Genomic DNA, 24182 nt, shown 5'->3' with positions numbered 1-24182 from the left:
CTCTAAAGAGCTAAAACTCTAAAAAGGAGTGATATTTAACTGCGTAGATACCATGATGAGAATCTTTCTAAAGAGGGGAAATGCATCATTTGGCTTCATCAATAAATGTCAGATAAAGATGTACACAGATGGTTCACTAAAAAGGAAATAAATGCAGACACACATTCTTCAAGGATGTTAGCTTAATCCATTCAGCAGTAGAATTTAATTTCAAAATCAAAGAGGTAGGTTCTTTCTTTGATGCGCCCACACACTTCCCATTAATGTTAATGGGAATATGCTCTGACATCAGGAGAAAATGTAACCATCACACTTACCGGCGACTGTTCATAATGCTGAGACTTAATAACTGGAGCGGTGCCTGGTGTTCTGGGAAGTAATGTTCCCATCTTCTAAAGATTTTTTCTTTGTTTTTGTAAATCCTGTTTTATCTTTGAAATATGAACTACAAATAAGTCTTTGTTTCAGAATGACCCTTATAGGGCAATTACATAGTCATATCCTAAACTCCCTGGTATAATTTTTCAAAATCATATTTATTTTTAAAACTTCATTTGTATGAATTGACATTTTTATTAAACATAATTGCAAATTAAAAATTTTATTTTTTAATTTCATACTTCTTTGTTTTGCTTGGTTTTGTCATTTTTACTTAGTATATAGTACAAATGTCAGTGGTTATCTATTATGTCTTTTTATTTGTGTGTGTGTGTGTGTGTGTGTGTGTGTGTGTGTGTTTGCGGGGTGAGGGGTGGGAAGCTTTATTTCCAGACTTAATAGCTGACATTTTCATTTAAAAAAACACCCACACAGAAAAATGAAGAAAAAAAAAGCAAAAGCATAGTATATCAATTTTGTGAACTTGCCTACTTATGAAAAATTTTGGCTTCCTTAAAGGTTAGCACATTTTTGGGGTTTTCTTTTAAAAACCTCTTTTTTGTCGTTTATGGAAGATAACTAAGAATTAGTCACCTAATAGAATGGTTATCTTATATCCTTTATAATTTTTAGCCAAATACTTTAAAAATCATACTAACTCCAAATACTATATAGAACATTCATGACTTAATAGACTGTGCATAAGAAACTTGGGATTTCTATAGATATGACTTTACCTGATCATAGAATCCAAAAATTATATATATGCAGCACTAGTTTCAGACCCTTGGAGCTTATAATTAAAGCAAAGTTAGCTCAAGGTAACTTCATTAACAGTTTTCACCAGGCAGGGTAGGAGGTGGAGGAGCTGAAGGCTTAAAACATATAGGGCTGTAAATAGGGCCGCATTAAAATACAGAGAGCGAAGGAAGGTTGTCATGATGTGATATAAATATATTGGACATAAAGATGAGATGTTGGCTTCCCAAAAGATTTTTAATTAAAGATTCCACTGTTATTTCTTAAATTATGAAATTTCTAATGAGACTTTAATATACTTTTGCCAGTTCTAGTAGAACAAGATAGTGCTGCTGCTCAACAGTATGTCCGACAAGGAAGCCCCACAGCACTGAGAGCTGAATTATGGGCTCTCATTTTGAATATTTCCAGTCAACCTGAGGTAAGAAGGAAAAGGATAAGCCAAATTTGAACTATTGATTTTTATTTTTCAGACCAGTTATTCAAAATGGAAATACTTTTGTTCTTTAGTCTATTATTTACCTTCTTTTTTTTTGTTTAGTTTTAAAACAGTGTAGTTTTGAGTTATCTGACAAGATTGATATAATTTAATCATTGTTCTTAACATAGTCTTTGTTATTAATAATTAGTTAGATAGTGTGTACTTATCCATACAACAGAACAATCAGTGAATTTTTAAGAAATGGGGTCTGCCAATTTAGTTCATGAAGATGTGTGGTAGAAATGGGTTGTTACAGTAGGAAAAATAAAGATGGCAACTCAGTATGAGTAAATGAGATATATTTATTGAGCATCTGGTATTGGCCAGGTGTAGAAAATGTAGTTGTGAGTAAAATAAAGCCCCTATCCTCTTAGTGTTTATAATACCACTAGAGGATTGGTGCATGAAATTTGTGCATGGAGGGTCCCTAGGCCTGGCTGATGATCAGGGCCGATCTGTAGAGTGACTGGCAGGGAAATTGGTGTGTGTGTGGGGGGGCCTGCTCACACCCACCTTGGCTGGGCTGGCACCGTCCACTCACCAGCCCTGCCCCCGCTGCCACCACCTGTCAGGGCCTGCAGGCTAGGGGCAGCTCCTGTGTTGAGTTGGTAATCTGCCCCCTGGTAATCAGTGCACATCATTGTGACTGGTTGTTCCATCATTCGGTCAATTTGCATATTAGGGTTTTATATAGATAGACCAGAGGCCTGATGCATGAAATTTGTGCATGGTGGGGGAAGGGACTTCTCATAGTCTGGGACCCCTCAGAGGATATCCGACTGCCAGTTTATGCCTGATCCCTGCAGTCAGACATATGGGAGTTGGACATCCCTCTCATAATCTGGGACCCCTTGCTCCTAACTGCTGCCTACTCGCTCCTAACCGCCCACCTGCTTGTTCCTAACTACCTGCCTGCTTGCTTCTTATCACCTGCCTGCTCACTGCTCCTTGGCACTGCCATGGAGGCAGGAGAGGCTCCACCACCACCACTGCACTCACCAGCTGTGAGCCTGGCTTCTAGGTGAGCAATGCTCCCCCTGTGGGAGCACACTGACCACTAGGGGCAGATCCTGCATTGAACGTCTGCCCCTTGGTGGTCTGTATGCCTCATAGCGACCAATCATTCCAGTAATTCTGATCGATCCATCGTAACAGTTGTTTAGACATAGATAGATAGATAGATAGATAGATAGATAGATAGATGATTATTATTTATTAAAGTTTAAGGCTGACTTTGTAAATGTGATTGACCTTTAACTTTTTTGTGTTACTTTTAACTCTAGGATATCTTGTATTATGAGCAGCTTAAGACCAATGTGATACAACATGACCTTTTGGTGGACAGTCTAATTTATAAAGTAAGTAAGTTTTCATAGTTTTTTCATTTCATTATTATCATTAAACATTTTTTGAGAGTCTTTTAACATGCGGGGCCTGCACTATTTATAATGATACACATTAACCTTGAAAAATAATTCTAAGTGATCATTATACTTTTAAAGTTAAGATTGACCTTCAAATTTCGCAGTCTCCATCCAATGTTATCTTCTTTCCTTTTGAACCTGTCTTCATGAGCCTTTACTGGTCCTCCCATTTTTTTAAATTAAGAGAATAATAACCACTTCTTATCCTTATAAATTCAGGTTTACCACACAAACTAAAAAAGCAACTGAAAGAGATATCGGACTATAATATTTTTATCTTATTTATCTCATTCTTGTGGATCTACTTGTTTATTATCTTGTATTGAAGTCATTTTTAATTTTTTATTTCTTTTAGTTTCTAGACATGGTTAAGCATGTCTCAAGTGTTATAAGAGGGATGCATTGAGTTTTTGTCTCCAGGTATCTGATAAGAAGTTGAGATGTAGATGCTGCAAACATGATGGAGGGTATGACTAACTCTGAATTAACCATTAGGCTATTTAAAACAGTTGGATTTTAAATTTAGAACTTGCAAGATAGAGGAGAAGGGTATATTATTTCAGGTCTCAGAAATGGAGGAGAGAAGATTACACAGTGAGGACCTGAAGATTTGTCTGGGAGAACATGACAACTATGAGTGTTTAATGACCGCTTACTATGTGCCATAGAGCGTTCCTCTTTACATAGATTGTCATTTGATTCTGACAGCTACAATAAGAGTAGCAGATACCAGGACTTAGGCAATAAATGTATTTTTTTTTCTTGGGAAAAAATTACATTCTACACAATCATGCATTAAAAAAATAGAGCTCATGGGAAAAATAGGGTTGAGTAGCTTTTGCAGTTGGTAACCAGAGTACTAACAAAGGCAAATAATTGGTAGCTTGGGAGATGAATTGGATAGCTCAGGCAGGCTGCTCTTGCAGGAGCTAATAAAAATATACAAAAATAATAAAGTAGAAATGCTGAAATAATGTATATTGAAGTGGTAAGCTGAGCTATAGGGACTGCTGCTAAGGTGGGCATGAGAGGAAATAAAGCAACAAAGGCTGAGTGTGCCTTTCTGAAGAGGGAGCACCCAATGCAGTCATTCATCTTCAACATTCTTAAATACAGAAATAGGGATCATCCTTTCATGATTATAATTCTACTCCTGCTGTTTTGGCTTCCCTTTTTGAAAGAAAAATTGCATATGGACCAACACAATTTCCACTGTTATACTGACATCATTTCCTTACTCACCAGCCACATAGTGGCATGTGTTATAACAAAACAGGAAGTACTTTACAGCTGAGGGGACCAAGGTAACAGGAGAGGAAAGAAACTTGTTTAAATTTACATATTACGTAGCAAAGACAAGATTTGAATCTGGGTAAATTTACTTCTCGGCCACACTTTTAACCATTAGGCTCTCAGGGAGCAAAGATGAGCAGAGTTAAGAGGGAGAGTCTTTTGATGAAAAGTCTCAATTCTCAGAGTTTTTACATAGATTTGGATCAGAGATACTACTGCTAATTTTGAGGTTATGATTGTGCTCAGGCGATTTATTTTAGCAACAGTGCAAGAGATCTTTCGGCTTTTAAGACCTTCAACTCCTTTTCTAGTCAATTAAGAGAAGACTCACAAGAGGAGTTCAGAATATCAGGGGGAGTTGCCTTTACTGCCAGGATAAATTTCAGTTTGAATCAGTAAAGAAAATCTGCTGTGAGAAAGAGGTAAAAAATTTGTGTCTGAAGAATTGAATACAAGTTTTGGTAGAATCAATCCTGACCACAACATGAGAGTTTTTAGGGAGAAATCTGTCTCTGATTATTCCTAATTTGTATTAGTTGATCTCTGTTGATCTTGTTGAAACAAGTCCAAATGTTATTAAAATCAGTCCTTGAGGGAATGAGCATTTTTAAAAATTATTTGAAGTTTCATTACAACTTCCTTTGGCAAAGACTCAATTTTAATTTAACTGAAAATAAAGTCAATTATTTTAGTAGTTAAAGGAATGAATGGAACAAGGCAATACTAAATATAGAAAATCATCAAACCCTCCATAAGCTAAATTATGAAATGTTTCTCTCTGGGCTGCATTTTTTTTCACAAACATGTGTTTTATCCACATCGTCTACAGTTTCCCATCGCTTACTGTGTCCTGACAGCTTATAGCAGTGTTTGCCAACCTTTTCCTTTTCCTAACCCATAAGATAACTAATTTTTCTCTAATGTAAAAATTAAATACCAAAGAAAAGATTTTGTTGGATAAAGATGAACTTTGGAGGTCCACAAACCATTGCGATATGTAAAATTTTTGGCCCCCAAGAATTAATTCTCACCCCCTGAGGGGCAATATCACCCCTGTGGAGAATGTGGATCTCCCTCTCTGCCGTTTTGTCTTCTGATGTAGTGGACTGGACCCTTTCTTCTCTCTTACTCGGTGTCTTTAAGTTTTTCCAGACCTAGCACACATTCAGCCGCTTCCAGCATCATCCATACTCATTTCATCCTCTTTTTGCTGCTTTGCTCAATGGCTCAGTTGAATTTTGTAGACTGACTAATATTATCAGGGATTTCCTCAGTATTTCTTTTTTTTTGTTCCCATTCTTCTACTTTGTATGTTTTCTTGCTGATGATGTTGTAGACTTCTTAAAGATAAACATTGCCTTACTTGTTTGTTTTTTTGTAATAAGTGATGCCTTGCAAGTGAATGATTGCAAAGCCGTGGTAGATTTTTTGTATTTTGAGGGTATGGCAAGAATGCGGACCTGACCAGTGAAGGGTGAGATTGGAGCAGTAATTTGGGGCCAGATTGTTATTATTGTTTCTGGATATTATGATTACATCTATTTTCCCAAGATACCTAAATATTGGGTTAAAAAGAGATATAATTGAAATAAATACTAAGGAATTACTAATGAAACTTTAAAAGTGTCAGCAGTTTAATGTCAAATAAGATATCACATTCTATATTAGTCAAGTAAATTTAGAGCAGTGATAAAATTTAATGGAGAAGTTTATAATCCTATATAATAAAAACCTAATATGCTAAGTGTCCAGTAGCCCATTCAACCAATCAAAGCATAATATGCTAATTATATGCTAAAGCCACTCAACCGCTCGCTATGAAGTTCACTATCCAACAGGGAGCAGACACTCTGACTGGTACGTTAGTTTGCTTCTGGGGTCTGGTCAATCAGGACTGAGCGAAATGGGCTGGACACAGCCCTCCCACGGTCCCTCCTCAGCTGGCCAACCTCCCGTGTCCCTCCCCAGCCCCGATCGTGCATCAGTGGGGTCCCTTAGCCTGGTCTGTGCTCTCTTGCAATCCTGGACCCCTCGAGGGTTGGAGAGCTGGTTTTGGCCTGATCCTTCAGGCCAGGCTGACGGACCCTACTGGTGCATGAATTTGTGCACTGAGTCTCTAGTCATACATAAAGTAGTAAAATCATTTTAGTATTCTTTCCAGATATTACATTTATGTCTTAGCACTGTAGACATATTTATTTAGGTTGTTTTCAGCAGTCTCTACTTTTAATTTCAGGATGTGAAGTTGACGGCAAGCAATGATGATTATTATTTTGTATTTGAAGATTATTTATATCAGGTAAGTTGAAAAATTACAATGTATAATGTTCTTGTTTTAAGTTCTCTAATTCAGATACTTTGGGAGATACCTCTGTTGTTAACTGAATCCTCCTGAAATTCAAGCCATGTTTATTTTATTTAGAATTAAATGTTCTAAATTTGGGATAAAGTTAACTCTTGTTCTTATGTGGGATTAGATGTTAGAACAAGATTGAAGTCAGAGTGGTTTTTTTTTGTGTGTGTGTGTGTGTGTGTGTGTGTGTGTGTTATTTTAACCAGTTATACTATAGGGTGGTTTGTTATATAGTAATAGAAACTGAAACAGGTTCTGCTGGCCAAAAATGCAACAATTTGAGCATCAAAAAGTATAGTTACTGACTCCATACACATCAACTGCATTTAAATTCACAACTTATTACTGATATATTTTTAAAATATCATTTGTCACTTTTAGAATTTGCTAGAGCACCAACTTATTCTAAAAATTGATGAACAAAGGAAAGCATCAAGCAGATATCCTATATATCTTACTTTTTTTGTACATACTGTTTTCTAGGATGGGCAAATAGTTGCTGAAGAAAAATTCATTTTCTCCACTCCCCCCCCCCCAACTTTATTAAGATATAATTGACATATAACACTGGGTAAATTTAAGGTGAACAATATGTTGGTTAGATACATTTATTTATTACAAAATGATTATCACCACAGCATTATCTAAACCTCCAATCTGTCATATAATTATAACTTCTCTTTTGCCGCAAGAACATTTAAGATCTCTCTAAGCAACACTCATATATATAGTAGTGTTATTAGCTATAATCATCATGCTATACGTTATATCTCCAGAATTTGTTAATCGTATATAACTTATAATCTTATAACTTCGTACCCTTTGATCAATTTCTCCTCATTTCCCCCAGCCTTCAATCCCTGGTAATCACCACTCTACTTTCTGTCTCTCTGACTTTGCCTTTTTTTAAAAAAGATTCCCTTTGTAAGTGATATCATACATTATTTGTCTTTCTCTGTCTGACTTATTTAACTTAGCACAATGCCCTCAAGATTCATTCAGATTGTCACAAATGGAAGAATGTCCTTTTTTATGGCTGAATAATATTCCATTGTATTTATATACCACACTAGAGGCCCGATGCACAAAATTTGTCCACGGGGGTGGTGTCCCTCAACCCAGCCAGCACCCTCTCCAATCTGGGACCCCTCGAGGGATGCCCAACTGCCCATTTAGGTCCAATCCCGGTAGGATAGGGCCTAAATGGGCACTCGGACATCCCTCTCACAATCCAGGACTGTTGGTTCCCAACTGTTCACCTGCCTTTGCCTGATTGCCCCTAAGCATTTCTGCCTGCCAGCCTGATCACCCCCTAATCACTCCCCTGCCAGCCTGATCAACACCTAACTGCTCCATGGCCAGCCCAATTGCCTCTAACTGCCATCGCCTGCCAGCCTGGTCACTCCTAACTGCCCTCCCTGCTTGCCTGATCACCCACAACTGCCCTCTCCAGCCAGCCTGGTCACCCCTAACTACCCTCTCTGCTTGCCTGATCACCCCCAACTGCCCTCCCCTGCAGGCCTGGCCCCCCACCCCCACACCTTCCCCTGCTAACCTGGTCTTCCCCAACTGCCATCCTCTGCCAGCCCAGTCACTCCTATCTGCCCTTCCTGCTTGCTTGATCACCCACAATTGCCCTCCCCTGCAGGCCTGGTCCCCCTCAACTGCCCTCCCCTGCAGCCTGGTCACCCTTAACTGCCCTCCTCTGCTGACCTGGTCATCCCTAACTGCCCACAACTGCCCTCCTCTGCAGGCCACCTTGTGGTGGCCATCTTGTGTCCACATGGGGGCAGCCATCTTGTGTCTTGGAGTGACGGTCAATTTGCATATCACTCTTTTATTAGATAGGATTTATGGGTTTACATTCTATTCTAACTAAGGAGACAAGACATGGGCATTAAAAATGTTTTAAAATTGTTCTAAAGTGTTATGTCAAGCATTGGATATTAAAGAAATTACTGTCATAGATAGTAAAGTACTATAGGAGTGTGATTTATTTTTATCAATATTTTAATCTACATTGTATTAATTTTAAATTTTATATAATTTTTTCAGTCACAGATCTCATGGCCTTTGATGCTTATAGTGCCCTGGAAATGATACTAAATAAGCTTTAATGTGGATCTTTATCTCTGTAACATAAGTAAAAGGATAATTATACCATCTAAGCTCTGTCTTTGGGAATTATGCAGAATTAAATTTTCTTCATGTGGATAGTTACTAAAAACATACTCTCCATGATAATAACTTTTAGTGATTTATCTGAATTATTGAAGAGAAGTTGATTTTAAATAATAAAAAGGCAATTGTACACATTAAAAATAATATTTGATTATCAAAAATTGAGTTCCAGTTTGTCTCTGAGGAAAATTATTTATATATGTATGTACTTGTGTGTGTGAGTATGTATATGTGTGAGATAAGACAAAAGAAAGCCTTTTTCTTTTTTTTATAATTAAGTACAAGCTTTCCTTTGGCAGAGCTACCTAGCAACAAAGTGCTCTGTGGGAAAATAGTTGGTGATAATGGAGTGAATTTAATGTTTCTGATCATGTTATGGTCTAACCTATTTATTGGGTTTGTGATTAGATTACAGAATTAGATGGCATGTGGCATAGCTGTGTCTGTATACTGATGAGAAAAATTCAGCAATCCCTCTAAGGAAAATCTTGGCCTGTGTTACAAGGATACACAGATATTGTTCCTGAATGTCTCATGGTAGTTACCTAAATTTTATAGGTATCAACACTGTCCAGTATACAAATTATTTATTTTTTGTTAATCCTCACCCAAAGATATTTTTCCATTGATTTTTAAAGAGAGTGGAAGGAAGGAGAGATAGAAACATCCATGTGAGAGAAAAATTGATCGCTATGACATGTACTGACCACCAGGGGGAAGACACTCTGACTGGTAGGTTAGCTTGCTGCTGGGGTCCAGCTGATCAGGACTGAGTGAAATGAGCCAGACGTGCCTTGGAGCCCTCCCTCTTGCAATTCCTCCCTGACTGGCCAACCTGCTGATCAGGACTGAGTGAAATGAGCCAGACATGCCTTGGAGCCCTCCCTCTTGCAATTCCTCCCTGACTGGCCAACCTCCTGTGTCCTTCCCTGGCACCGATTGTGCACAGGTGGGGTCTCTCAGCTTGACCTGCTTCCTCTCGCAATCTGGAACCCCTCAGGTGATATTATAGAGCTGGTTTTGGCCCGATCCTGCAGGTCAGGCTGAGGACCCTACATGCACCAGGCCTCTAGTATAAAAATAAAATTTTGAGTAATAAATCAACTTTCTATCATTCCAAAGTTCAGTTTTTATTTTGCTTGAAATTCTTAAGAATACTTCCTGGTGCTGAAAGTCCTAAATTATGTGAGAGTTTTAAAATGAGTTCAAACAGAACGTGCCTCTTATTCCATGGAAGTAAATTGGGTATTGTGAATATCATTTTTAGGTTTCACACTTAATGACATCATGACAATCGGCAAGTTAACTTTTTATCCAAAGTGTATAAAATATTCATGGGGAAGAATTTCTTTATAGTAAAGGGGATTTACTCTTTCTGTTGGATGACAAATCCTCTGTCATATGCTTGGCTTATGTTGCATATGCTTAATGGTAGTTCTGACATTTAGAGTTTGCTTTGGTTACAAATATTTTAATGCCATTGAATGGAGTTTAAGGAAGAACCAGATGCAAGCATATATGCTTTATTCACGTATCCATTTAGACAAATTAGTGAGTGTCTGTTTTGATACAGATACTGTATTAGATGCTGCATAAGAAGATTAAGCTCACATTTTAGTGGAAAATGAGGGGAAAGGCAAATACATAGTTATAATTTGATAATTATTTTGATGGCTCTGTAATTTGTAATGTTCCATACAAACACAATTAAAGGGGAAGTAAATTCTGGGAATAGTGCAGTTTAGGCTTCGGAATAGAAATGTAAGAAATGTCTGGTTTTGAAAAAAAAATAAAAGCTCTCAACAGAGAACCCACATGTACTCACCTACCTGCATCTACTCAGCTTTCCCTGCTATTATGGAGGTACTGTTCTTGCTTTTATGTTTGATAAAACCCGTCCCTACGTTTGGACTCTAAAATTCATCTCCCCTTGGTACTCATAGGCAGTGCAATTGTAGTTTTTCCATTGTCGATTTCTCTATCTTCAGATTTCTCCTCTCGGTATACAGATATTCCATTAATACTCTCATCTGAAAATCAAAGCAAGATAAAGTGAAACAAAATTTTTTCTTGATCCTTTCCAACTACTGCCCTACCCTCTGTTTCCTTATTTAGCACGACTCCTTTTTAAAAATCCGTAGATACTGTTTTCAATTTCCATCCTCCTATTCTCTCTTGAGCCCTCCAAAAGCAGTCCTTTCTTTTCCTTTCTTTTCTCTTCTCTATTTTTCTTTCCTTTCCTTTTCTTTCCCTTTTTTTTTCTTTCCCTTTCTTTTCTTGTTTTGTCTTTCTTTTCTTTTCTCTTATTTCCTTTCCTTTCCTTTTCTTTTTTTCCTCAATGGCTCTACCAAAGGTCATGAGAGACTTCTTCATATTTCGGAATCCAATAGTCCGTCCCCACTTCTGACCTTACTTGATCTATTGGGTCATTCAATTAATCATACCCTCTCCTTGATTCTCCTTGATTTCTTCACGTGGCTTCCAGAACATCATGATTTCAGATTTCCTTCTCATTCATTCACCTCTGCTGGCTTCTCCTCATCTTCCTGCCCTGTTTTGGAGTGCCCCAAGGATAAGACCTTGGATCTCTTTAGGTTTTTATGTCCTTGCCCTTAGTGATTCTCATGGCTTTAGATACCACCTATACACCGACAACTCTCAGTTTTCTATCTCTTTGTAGACCTCACCCTTCAACTCCAGGCTTACCTGTCTGCTCCCAGGGAGCTGTAAGCTGATTGCCTGACCAGTTTCAGTTCCCTAACTGATATATGTACACTGTGTTCTAGTAAAAAGCCTGCTCAGATTGGCCAGAGTCAGAGAGGCGGTCTATTAAAAAAAGAACTGGTGTTGCCTCGGAAGTGGGGGCTAGTCTTATACAGCAAATATAGGCCTAAACCTACGTTTTAACTGTAAAATTGGGGGGTCGTCTTATACGCCGGAAAATACAGGGTGTGTGTGTGTGTGTGTGTGTGTGTGTGTGTGTGCGCGCGCGCGCGTGTATGCATGCACTATCCCTCTTGTCTGCATTATGTTTCTCCATGGCACTGAACACCAAATGACATATAATACATTTTACTTTTTATCCTGTATCCCTTCATAAAAACATAATCACTATGAAGATAGGAATTTGGGGTTTTGTTGTTGTTGTTGTTGTTGTTGTTATTGTTACTTATGGCTGTATTTTTACATGTGGCTGTCACATAGTAAGTGTTCAATAAATACTTGTAGGAAGGAAAGACAGAAGGAGGGAGATATCAAATACAGAGCAGTGCCAGGGGGATTTTGGTGGCTGGATAAATATACAGGTGGAGAGAGATTGAAGAATCAAGAATGACTGAGGTCCAGGTATGGTGATCTAGGAATTAATATTAGAAACATATGGAAGCTGTATAGGTTGGAATCAGGGATACAGAAAAGAGAAAAAACTTATAAGTGTATTTTTCTTGATAAAAATGTGATAAGAAAAAGATCTGAGAGCCCATGCCTAAGCACGAAACTGGAGCAAAAATAAAAGCCTTTCTTTTTTATTTTTCTCCCAATATTTTCCAGTCATTGCAAATGAGATTGTCAGCACTATTTTCATCATGCATTTAGAGAGTGCTTATTAGGTGCCAGACTCTGCTGCAGACACTTCACATACTTTATTCACTAATTCTTACCACACCCTGTGAGGTAACTTTATTCCCATTTTACAGGTGGAGAAGCAGAGGCTGAGCCCAAGCTTACACAGCTGCCAAGGCCAGCCCCAGTCTGTTCAGTTTCAAAGCCCCGTAAGCCCCAGTACTCTTTAGTTTATGAAAATGTGAATTATGGCAGGGTGTTTAAAAAAGTTGTCCTTGAAAATTTCTCATTTGAAGTTCTCCAAATTTGGATAAAAACACAAGGGCAGTACAATGAAAAACTTGTCTCATAGTTGTAAATTAAACTGACTCTCCAGTTAGTCTCCATCCTTTCTTATGTGCCTTTTATTACATGAATAACTTATTTCTTTAAAACATTCACCATATATATATATATATATATATATATATATATATATATATATATTTTTTTTTTTTTTTTCAAAGGACTAAAGAAAGCCATCGGCCCAAATAAATCTTTTGCAGCTGTGTGTGGACAATTTAGATATGATTCTGCGATTGCAACCGTAGTTCGAACTTAAATGTCCATTTTATTACAGCTCTTCTAAATAAAGTAAATCATATCCATGTACAACCTCATCCTCATAAAGTTTAATTTTTATTTATTAGTAAGTAATCAAAGTTAAGCTTTCTAGTTCATTTGACTGAAAATGCCATCATCATGAGAGTTGGCAGTTCTTTGCTTACATCCCAATATGTAATGTCTAATATACCACCTCTGGCATTATCACCTTACAGGCACAGTATTCTCTGTAGGGCAGTCTCAGATATCTTGTCTTCTCTAGGGCAAAAGGGACTCCAGAGGGATATATTTCAGCACAGAATTTCTCCTAACATGACTGTGTTCTCAACAGCCTGCTAAGGGGCAGTTAATACAAACATTTCTTTAAGAATTGTTTTTTCTCTAGACAACAGTAGAAAGATATTTGTAAGTAAAATTTCCTTTTGCATTATTTTACTTTAATTATATTAGTTATCACTGTACTCGTTGAATTATTTTATTAATTGTATTAGTTAATTATTGTTGCTATAACAAATTACCACAAATTTAGTGGCTTAAAACAAAATAAATATATTCTCTTGTAGTTCTGAAGGGCAGAAGTCTGCACTGAGTTTCACTGGGCTAACCCAGGGGTTGCCAGGGCCGTGTTCCTAAGAGACTCTGGAGGAGAATTCCTTCTCTTGCCTTTTCAGCTTCTGAAGTTTCCCTGCATCCTTGGCTCGCAGCCCCTCCCTCCATCTTCCAAGTGCCAGGCAGCACCTTCGGATCTCTCCCTGGCTCTGCCCTGTTGCCTCTTTTATTGATAAGGATCCTTGTTACTACATTGGGCCTAGCAAGAAATTCAGGATAATCTTCTGAACTAATTAACTTTAATCACTTCTTCAAAACTCCTTTTGTCATGTATGGTACAATATCCTCAGGTTCCAGGGATTCAAATGTGTATCTTGGCTGGGGAGAGAGGAAGGCATTATTCTACCTACCTTGGTGATACAGGGAAGTCTCCCAAGAGAAGAGGGTAATATTATTTACTGGCTTGGGGATATTTTCTAGATATAGAATATTTTAGAACTTAAAGAGTTTATTTTACTAAATTATTGGCAAATGCTCATCACATTTATAGGTCTAAAAATAAACATGATATGATAATCTCACAATAGATACAAGTTTCGAATCATTATATTGTACACTTGAAACTAATATATGTCAATTATATCTGTTTTAAAGTATGATTATGTCAATAGATGCCCAACACATATTTGAGACTATATTTAATAGCATCTATTTTTTTTTTAGAATTGTGGTAAAAAAACATTATAAAGTTTACTATCTTAACCACTTCTAAGTGTACAGTTTAGCAGTGCTGAGTGTATTCACATTGTATGCAACCTAGCATCCTTTTTTTTTTTTTTACTAACTCTATACACTAGAATGGAAATACATTTTCTTGACATATAAATAATATTTATATAAAACCAATATTTGCTATCTTAATGTAAGTTAATATTACTTAATGTAGGAATACTACAGATATCCCCACTAAAGCATGAAAAAAACAGGAGTCATTTTTAAATTTTTCACTAATGAATAAGATAAGAAAAAATAAATTAGAGTTACAGATATCAGAAATTATCAAGTATAGATATATAAAAATTCAAGGAAATTAACTGAAATTAGAACTAATAAGATAATTCAGTTAAATACCTGTTTACCCAATAAAATATTAAAGTAATTTACTCTTTTAAATATGAGCAATAGTCATTTAGAATATATAATCTACAATAATAAAAGGGTAAATGCTAATTAGACCAGGCATCAGTCTGGATGAAACCGGGGCCAGAGGGAAGCGTAGGTCCCGGGTACGAGAGGGAAGCTGGTGCTGGCAGCCAGGGAAAGGAAGGCCCACTCTGGAACGAATTTCATGCATCGGGCCTCTATTGGAAAATAAAGAGCCAGAAAATAAAAAAAAGAAAGCCAGGAAACATGAGACTGAGCTCACTCAATAGCCCCCTTTCCACTGTAAACATAACAAAACGTTGAGTAGTTAATAACAAAGAATTTAGTCAATTAGCCAGATATTCATCACATTTTCAATGTATATATCCATTGACTTGGCTATTCTATCTATATACACTGAGTGGCCAGATTATTATGCATTCAGAGATCATAATAATCTGGCCAGGCAGTATAAATCAGATTATCATGATCTCTGAATGCATAATAATCTGGCCACTTAGTGTATATCTTGTATAATAAAAGGCTAATATGCAAATTATCCCCTCCACCAGGAATTTGATCAGTAAGCAGGCCAGCCAACCGCCCATGTCCCCTCACTCTGACCAGGCTGGCCAGACCCCACCCATGCATGAATTCATGCACCAGGCCTCTAATTATATATATATCTTATCTAATAAAAAGAGTAATATGCAAATTGACCGCCACTCCAATGCACAAGATGGCTGCCCCATATGGACACAAGATAGCCCCCATAAGATAGCCAACTGGGGAGGGCAGTTGGGGCAATCAGGCCTGCAGAGGAGGGCAGTTTGAGGGGACCCAGGCCTGCAGGGGAGAGCAGTTAAGGGCAATGAAGCTGGTAGGGGAGGGCAGTTAAGGTCAGAAGGGGAGGGCAGTTGTGGGTGGCCAAGTCTGCAGGGGAAGGCAGTTGGGAGGGACCAGGCTGGCAGGGGAGGGCAGTTAGGGGTGACCAGGTCAGCAGGGGAGGGCAGTTATGGGCAATTGGGCTGGCAGAGGAGGACAGTTTGGGGGGACCCAGGCCTGCAGGATGGGCAGTTGTGGGCGAAACCATACCAGCAAGCGGGGAGCAGTTAGGGGCAATGAGGCTGTCAGGGGAGGGCAGTTATGGGTGACCAGGTCAGAGGGGAGAGCAGTTGGGGGGGGGACCAGGCCTGCAGGGGAGGGCAGTTAGGGGAAATTGGGCTGGCAGGGGAGCAGTTAGACATTAATCAGGCTGACAGGCAGAAGCAGTTAGGGACAATCAGAAAGGCAGGCAGGTGAGTAGTCGGGAGCCAGCAGTCCTGGATTGTGAGAGGGATCCCAGATTGAAGAGGGTGCAGGCTGGGCTGAGGGACACTTCCCCCATATATACATACACACACACACATACACACACACACACACACACACACACACACACACACACACTGAGTGGCCAGCCTGGTCGCTCCTAACTGCCCCCCTCACTTCAGCCTGCTGTTCAGTCTTTTGGTCATCCCTCACTAACCCCCTGCCAGCCTGGTTGCCCCACGCAGCCTGCTTGTTCAGACGTTTGGTCATCCCTCACTAACTCTGTCTGCCTGGTCGTAGGCAGCCATGCTGTGAGTGTTTGATGATCAATTTGAATATTACCTCTTTATTATATAGGATAAGGAAGTTCACTGTGATATTGTTTATAATGTGGGGAAAGTGGAGATAATTAAATGTTCAATAAAAAAGATAGGTTAAATAAACTTGTTCATCCATACAGTGGAATATTCTGCACATTAAAAATATGGGGTAGGAAATATTTATTTTATACTATTGAGAGAAAATAGATTATAGAACAGTATCATAATCCTATTTTTGAAAATTTTATTTGTGTGTATAAAAAGAGTCTGAAAGAATATTCATAAAATATTAATGCATGGATTATTACTGCCTTTCCTATTTTGATTATATGTATTTCTTATTTTTATCATAAACACATATTGCTTGTGTAGTATTTTAAAATATAGTAAAATTACAGGGGTTAGGGGAGGCTGGGGGAAGGTCAATGGGGAAAAAAGGAGATATATGTACTATTGTATGTAATACTTTAAAAAATAAAATAAAACAAAAATATAATAAAATTAATCAGTGGCAATGGTTGGTACACATTTCACCCTTAGGCCTGACAGCTGCGCAGTCTTCATATTTATCATTTTTCTAATGCTGACCCCTTTCTTGTGTCTTGGGCCCATATTTTCCCTGTTTACTCACTCCTGCTCTAGTCCAGCCCTGACTCTGTGTCCCTGTTCTGTGAACTGGCCTTGCCTTTTCCAGTCATTTCCAATTTCTTTTCTTAGTAACATCTTTTGAACCCCGGGTCTTCTAATACCAAGACCCAGATTTCCTGTCATTAATTGCCTTCCTGAAGATTGGCCCCTTTCCCCAAAATTCCAGGCTGATGTCAGCAACCCAGTCCCCTCCCAATAGACATTCTTGATTCAGGTATACTCTCACCTTCTACCTGCTTCTAACATGCATTAGGCTGTTTTTTTGTTCTGCTGCACCCACCATCCCTTTGAAATATCTTGAGTTGCCTTCCCTCCCACCCTGACATGCCCAGCCACCTGCTGCTGCATTCCAGCAATCCCCGTTTCCTGCACTTGCCATGCTGCTCTATGTCACTGCAGTTCCTCAGGTCCTCGTATATATCTCATGTTAAATTTTCCCCAGGTTTTTCTACTTACAGCTACAAAACACAATAAAAGAATCAACTGGTAGTCAGCAACTTGCATTTTTGGCTATTATTAAAGTTTAAGGGGCTATCAGTAAGAAATCCTTGGATGGAATATTGGCCATCATACTTGGCATTCTCAGTTACACTTACCGTGGACATACCAATAGAGGGCGCTCTTCCCATTGCTAAGCATGGTACTGCACTTGAAAGATTCTACCTCAATGCCTCCCAATGGGGAAATAGCAAGGAATTAAACAGTGCTTAATTGTTTGTTTTATCCATTGTTATGCCCAGGTTTTACTTTGTTTCTCCCGGGATACATCTGTGTTGAGTCACTTTGCGTACAACAGTGCTTCACCACCAAGATCATACATAAGAGGTAAAATTTTCGTAACATAAAGGAAGTATTTTTAATGGTTTTATTTTATTTTAGTTTAGTTTTTGAGAGAGAGAGACATTGATCCATTGCCTCCCACATGCACCCCAACCAGGGATCGAACCCGAAACTTCTGTGTATGCCCTGACTGGAATCAAACCTGCCACCTTTCAGTGTGTGGGATGACACTCCAACCAACTGAGCCACACTGGCCAGAGCAAGGAAATCTTTAACACTTACATTATCATAGCAAGACTATCTGCTCTCTCAATTGCTGTTTCTGTCTTACCTTTTGACTTCTATTTTCCCTTTTATAAGTTTATCATATGAATTTGCTTTTCTAATTTTTTTAATTTTCTATATTTCTTCTCTCAAAATGTTCTACAACACTTAAAATTTTGATATAATTTGTATGCCAATAATTCTTAGCGCTTTTTTTTTTTCCTCCTCTTTATCACTAGCTGTACAAGATAGCATCACTATTTCAAAATTCTGCATCACCTGACAACTGAACTCATTTCACCTGGAACCCTTTCCCAACTTCTCCTTTTTGTGAAGTGGTGAACACCCACCACTTAAAAGCTATTGTGTGGTCCCGCTGCTGGTCCCATAAAGAAATGGTTTCTCCTGTATCTGCTGAGTCTGAGTATCTGCCTGATTCTCCAACCCCTGCCCCAGGACAAGCCCCATCCCACGCTGGGATCAGGCTCCCCCACCCAAGCTAGGAACTCTCTCTGTTCCATTGCTCCTACCTTGAACTTACAGAAGCCTTTTGTTTGCTTGTTTCTTTAACATCACGTGCTAAAAACCTGATTGTACAACTTAGTTGTCTCATGGAATCACCTCTAAACTCAGCCAAGTTTTAAGGCCGTCCATCAGTTGCTCCTGTCTTCACCCAGCTAATGTTCCTTTTCTGATTACCCCACATGACCCCCAAGTTCATTCTAGCCTCCGTATGTTCCTCACATCTGGAAGAATTTCCACTGTTCCTCCTCCAAAATCATATGTCCTTGAAGAACTAGCCCAGTGGTCGGCAAACTCATTAGTCAACAGAGCCAAATATCAACAGTATAATGATTGAAATTTCTTGTGAGAACCAAATTTTTTAAACTTAAACTTCTTCTAATGCCACTTCTTCAAAACAGACTCATCCAGGCCATGGTATTTTGTGGAAGAGCCACACTCAAGGGGCCAAAGAGCCACATGTGGCTCGAGAGCTGCAATTTGCCGACCATGGAACTAGCCATTCCACCAAGCCATTAATCCATCATCAATTTCTCCCTCCTCTAAACCTCTATAATACTTAAAGTCTGTGCCAGAAAATTTAGCAAACATATCCTCAATGTTTCATGTTCCAGTCTGGATTATAAGCCACATGACTGGGGGACTGGTCTTATACTTAATTTTGTTTGCCTCCTGACATCTAGCCCAGTTGCTCTGCTCTGTCTGTCTGTCTGTCTATCCATCTATCTATCTATCCATCTATCTATCTATCTATCTATCTATCTACTTAATTTGTTTGCCTCCTGACATCTAGCCTAGGTGCTCTGCTCTGTCTGTCTGTCTATCCATTTATCTATCTATCTATCTATCTATCTATCTATCTATCTATCTATCTATCATCTATCTATCTATCATCTATCTATCTATCATCTATCTATCTACCTACCTATCTACCTACCTACCTATCATCTATTTTTCCTTATTCCGTTCTCTCCTTACACACACATCAGTCCTGTTATCTCCACCTTAACTTATGGTTCTTATTCTTCATTTCCTCTTTGCTACCATCCCAACAAGAACAAAAATTGTTTTAAATTTAATTAAAAATATTACCTTAAAGCTTAGAGCAAGATTGCATGTGACTTTTCCATAGACTCAATGAGTTAGAAAAACTATCAATATAAACTTAAAAACTTCCTAAAGATATTCAGGAATCTTAAAAGTTTTGAGGAAAAGCTATTTTTAAAGACTTTTTTAATCATTTGAATATGATGAGTATACTTTAATTTTTTGAGACAATTTTGATTTCAAATACTTAGCCTTATTCTTAGAACATATGAACTGTTTTGGGATTCATAAAGTATTACCACCATATAGTTAAAGAGTTTAATTTTTAACTTTTCAACACGTTCTATAAAAATGTAAACTAATGAGGCGTTGCGAAGCTTAGGGCTTGCTTTAATGAATAGATTAGAGTTGTTTCTAGTTAGCAAAAACAATTCTGAGCTTAAGAAGCTTGAAAGCATTTGTTCTTTTAATTATTTTATGGCTTGCCTTGTACTTAAGTTTATACTGTTGATTTCAATTGATGAAAGGATTTGCTAATATCAATGATTGACTGGCATATTTTCAAATTAATTCCTTATCATAAAATGCAATGAAATGAGATTTTACTATTGTAGTTTTATTTTTTTAATCTTTATAGTTGAAAGTAAAACATATGTCCCTCTTTTTTCCCCATTGACCCCTACTGGCCCACCCCTACTACCCACCCCACTCCTTCACCATCCTATTGTCAGTGTTACTATTGTAGTTTTTTAAAATTCCACTAATTATTAGTGCAGTCACAAAGTGAGTTAATTTTTGTTTTGCTTATTTAATCAGACTGAAACCCTCTATGGCTTTCTCTTCTAGGAAAACTAGGAATAGAAGAATATGCTGTCTTTTACCCACCAAATGGTAAGAGTAATGCTATTGCTTCCTCTAGTGGGAAATAGGAAGATTACAACTTTATAATAGAATGACTTTCTTATTCTCTATCTTTACATTGATAATTATCATCTAAAATATACTTTCTACAGGATACCGCTTTTAATGAGCTTTTCCATGTTTGTAGCAGGTTTGCGTATGATACCCTTTCTGGTCTTCCTTGAGACCAGTGGTAGTATTTGTGGGAAAACTCAGTAGACAGGTGTCTAAGCCCGGGGCCCCTAGTTTTTCTCTGAAGAACATGACTAATCCACCCAGGAGCTCCCTTTTTTTTTTTTTTTTTTTTTACTGGAGGAGGGCTCTAATGAGAAGTTGCCTTGTATTGCACTTTATTATCCTCACAATTAAAATATATACATATATTTTATTGATATTTTTACATAGAGGAAAGGAGAGTGATGGAGGGTTAGAAACATTGATCAGCTGCCTCCCACACACCTCCCACTGGGGATGTACCTGCAACCAAGGTATATGCTCCTGACCGGAATCGAACCCAGGACCCTTCACTCCACAGGCAAACTCTCTATCCACCAAGACAAACCGGTTAGGGCATGTCCTCACAATTTGATAAGTATAGTGTTTACGAAATAAAAAGATTATGAAGAAATACTTCACTGAAATAACCTACTTTCGTTAAACAAAGTGATCAAATGTATAACGGCCTCATTACATATTAAATATTTACTTGAGATGGTTAAATAGTTTTTAAGTTATGCTTCTTGAAAAGCAATATATAGCTGTCCTCATTATGATAATATTAAGCTGCATCTTGAAGAAGGTCTTGTGCTCCAAGTTAAGAACATGGGATTGTAATCCATCTGACCTGGGTTCAGTTCCCAGTTCTGCCAGCTCACCCTGTGACCTTGGGTAAGTGACATGACTTCGCTGAACTTCAGATTCGCCATGTAGAGCGTATGGATACTAAATGGTACAAGGTATAGCACAGCACAGTGCCTCATGGGTATGGAGTGAGTCCTCAGAAAATGCAGCTGTTGCCAGCATGTTTAGCTTCTTTATTGACTACTCCATTACAACTCACTGTCCTCTGCACCTCTCCGTGTGTGTCCCAGGCCCGCTTGGCCACCCTCCTGTACCCCCTTCAGCACTGGTGTCACCTCTGGGCCCACCCCACCTGGTTCTGCTGCCCTCCTTTTCACATGGTTCAGGGCCTTCTTATCTGCTCTCTTGGCTCTCTTTGTTAATCACTCTAACATTTATATCTTCAGTTCTGCCCTCCACAATAACTAACCCAAACTAAACATGTCTGAACCTGAACTCATTATTTTATCTTCCTATGCCCACTATTCAAAAGAGAAAAACAAAATTAAATTTTAAAGCAAAACAAAGAACGGCTGTTTCTCTCTGTTAATGGTTCTCATCTAACCACTAATTCAAGCCCAAAGCCTGGCAGTATTCCTCTCAGTCTTGGACCCCTCATCTGATAATTCACCAGAATCATCCACTTTTATCTTCAAAATCTACACGGGACCCCTCACTTCCTCTCAACACTGCTGTTTGTTCTCCTCGGGGCTTTCCTGTCTCTGTTGCTCATTAATTGCTACAGACACCCCATTGGCCTCTCTTCTCCCAGCCTTTGCTAGCGTTGTTCTGGCTTTCACAATGCTTTCCTTTTACACATCTAGAAGGAAAAGGGCTGTTTTTTTCTTAGAAGTTCCTCAAAGGCGCCTTATCTCTTCATAAGTAATGTCCAAGCCTCTTGGCATGGCACATGAGGACATTTTCTTATCAATATCAAACTATTAATCACACACACACACACACAGTCCTACTCTTACAAAAGCACCATGCTGCTTCCTACCTGGTTACCGCCTCAGTTCCCAGGCTTGGAATAGTCCCTTCAATCTCTGCTCAGCAGGCTGCCAAGTCTCAGCTCAGCACCTCCTCCTCCGGAAGCTGCCCTGCACCCAGGGTCGCCAAGGGCCTTCTCTGGGCACCCATAGCGCCCTGTGTAAAAAGCCTGGGTAGCTCTTATTGTGTTAGCTTGACAGTGTTTGTTTATGCTTTATCTCCCCTCTGGATTGCAAGTTTCTTGGACTTACTCACTAATTAGTTCAAATAAATGATCATTAAACTCTTATTAGAGCTAGATACTGGGGAAATGAAAATGAATGATATATATTCCAGTTCTGCCAGCTCGTTCATTTTCTTTTCCCCAGTATATCATCCATTTTCGTTTCCCTCGTATCTAGCTCTAATAAGAGTTTAATGATAATTTATTTGGATTAATTAGAGGCTTTTTAATCTTAATATGTATATAGAACCATATATCTATGTCACCAGACACTTAATTTTCATATAATTTTTTATATTTGTCTAAATCAGGAGATAAAATACCTCTGAAAAGCCAAAAGAGATGTCTGTGGAGTGAGGTTACGCCTGTTCATTGGAGAGCTTTACCAACCTAGTTTAGAGCATATTAGCTCTTTCTAACACACAGGTCTGACAACCTGGCTTACTGTTTTTATGCCCCCTTGTAAAAATGGAAGCATGGAAAGAGGCTGATAGAGATGGAAGAAATGACTGACAATAGTAGAAGTGAAAAACCAGAGACCTTACAAAGGAAAATAGGAAACTAAAGACAGCATGTTAGAACATTGCAGTGAGTCAGTCCAGGACTGTTTTATGTGAGAGCCAGTAACTCCGTGCCTTTAAAAAGGTATCTCTGGGTTGTAGCATATTATAGTAAGTTAAGACATTTATAATGAGCACAAGGGACCCAGAAAAAAATATTGCTATAATAGCAGTAATAGTAGTTGCAGCAGCAGTAGCTAACATTTTCCAAGCAATACTACACACCATGCAGAGTGCTAAGTCCATTACATGAATTAATTCATTTAATCCTTACAAGAACCATCTGAGGCCGGTGCTAATGTTTTCTGTTATCCCTATTTATAGATAAAAAAGCTGAGGCACAGAGTGTTAACTCGCCCAGCTGGCGAGGGGTAGTGCCAAGCTCTGAACCCAAGCTCTTTGACAGCATTCTTAATCACCATCCCTATTGCCTCAGAAAGCATCACTGGGTTTGTTACGGCATCTTTTAGAAGAAAAGAAAATGGTTAACATATTAAAAAAGTAAAATATGTATATACCAGGTTCTAGAAAGACTTTCATGCGGAATAAAAATAGTTTAATGCTTAATGGGGTAGCCCCACAGCTGTTCCCATACCAATTCTTCAGGATCTTTCTTCTCTTGGGTGGTTTTAGAACCTTCCCAGACTCAGGGAGGACTCTCCTCTGGACACTGAGTCTACAGTGGCCAAAAAGGAAGAGGCAAAGACCAGTTGGTCTGATATCCCTTTAGTTTTTACTCAAGATGATAATCAGCAATGTTGTTATATCACCCAACATTTCTCAACCTCTGCCAAAGACAGGAGTACTTTGAAATCTCAAGGTCACTTCTACCACCACCACCACCACCACCTCCACCACCACCACCACCACCACCACCACCACCACCACCACCACCACCAAAACTGGCCTTGCTCTCCTGGTCTCAGTGGCCCACACAGAAGGGTGTGCCTGCAGCTCACAGACACTCCATCCCTGGCCAGGCAGGTGCTCAAAGGGGGTGGAGATTTGCTACCTGTGACCCCCTTTCCCACGTGGACATGACAGGCCACAGT

At 38.7% G+C, this 24182-nt stretch overlaps 1 protein-coding gene across 5 annotated transcripts in view; it reads left to right on the top strand.

Moving 5' to 3' along the window:
• The window catches only part of TBC1D19 (TBC1 domain family member 19), an 87044-nt gene that overhangs the window by 40693 nt on the left and 22169 nt on the right, over positions 1-24182 (top strand). For all 5 annotated transcript variants that reach the window (XM_084890687.1, XM_084890689.1, XM_084890688.1 and 2 more), the window contains 5 exons: positions 1446-1558; positions 2902-2976; positions 6572-6634; positions 17745-17829; positions 20464-20508. In XM_084890687.1, the coding sequence (XP_084746813.1) occupies positions 1446-1558; positions 2902-2976; positions 6572-6634; positions 17745-17829; positions 20464-20508 (381 nt within the window). The remainder of the gene's footprint in view (positions 1-1445; positions 1559-2901; positions 2977-6571; positions 6635-17744; positions 17830-20463; positions 20509-24182) is intronic.

This window comes from Pipistrellus hanaki (genome assembly GCF_964339955.1).
Source record: "Pipistrellus hanaki genome assembly, chromosome: 1".
Classification (NCBI taxonomy): Eukaryota; Metazoa; Chordata; class Mammalia; order Chiroptera; family Vespertilionidae; genus Pipistrellus; species Pipistrellus hanaki.
This window is presented reverse-complemented; position numbering and strand designations above follow the sequence as displayed.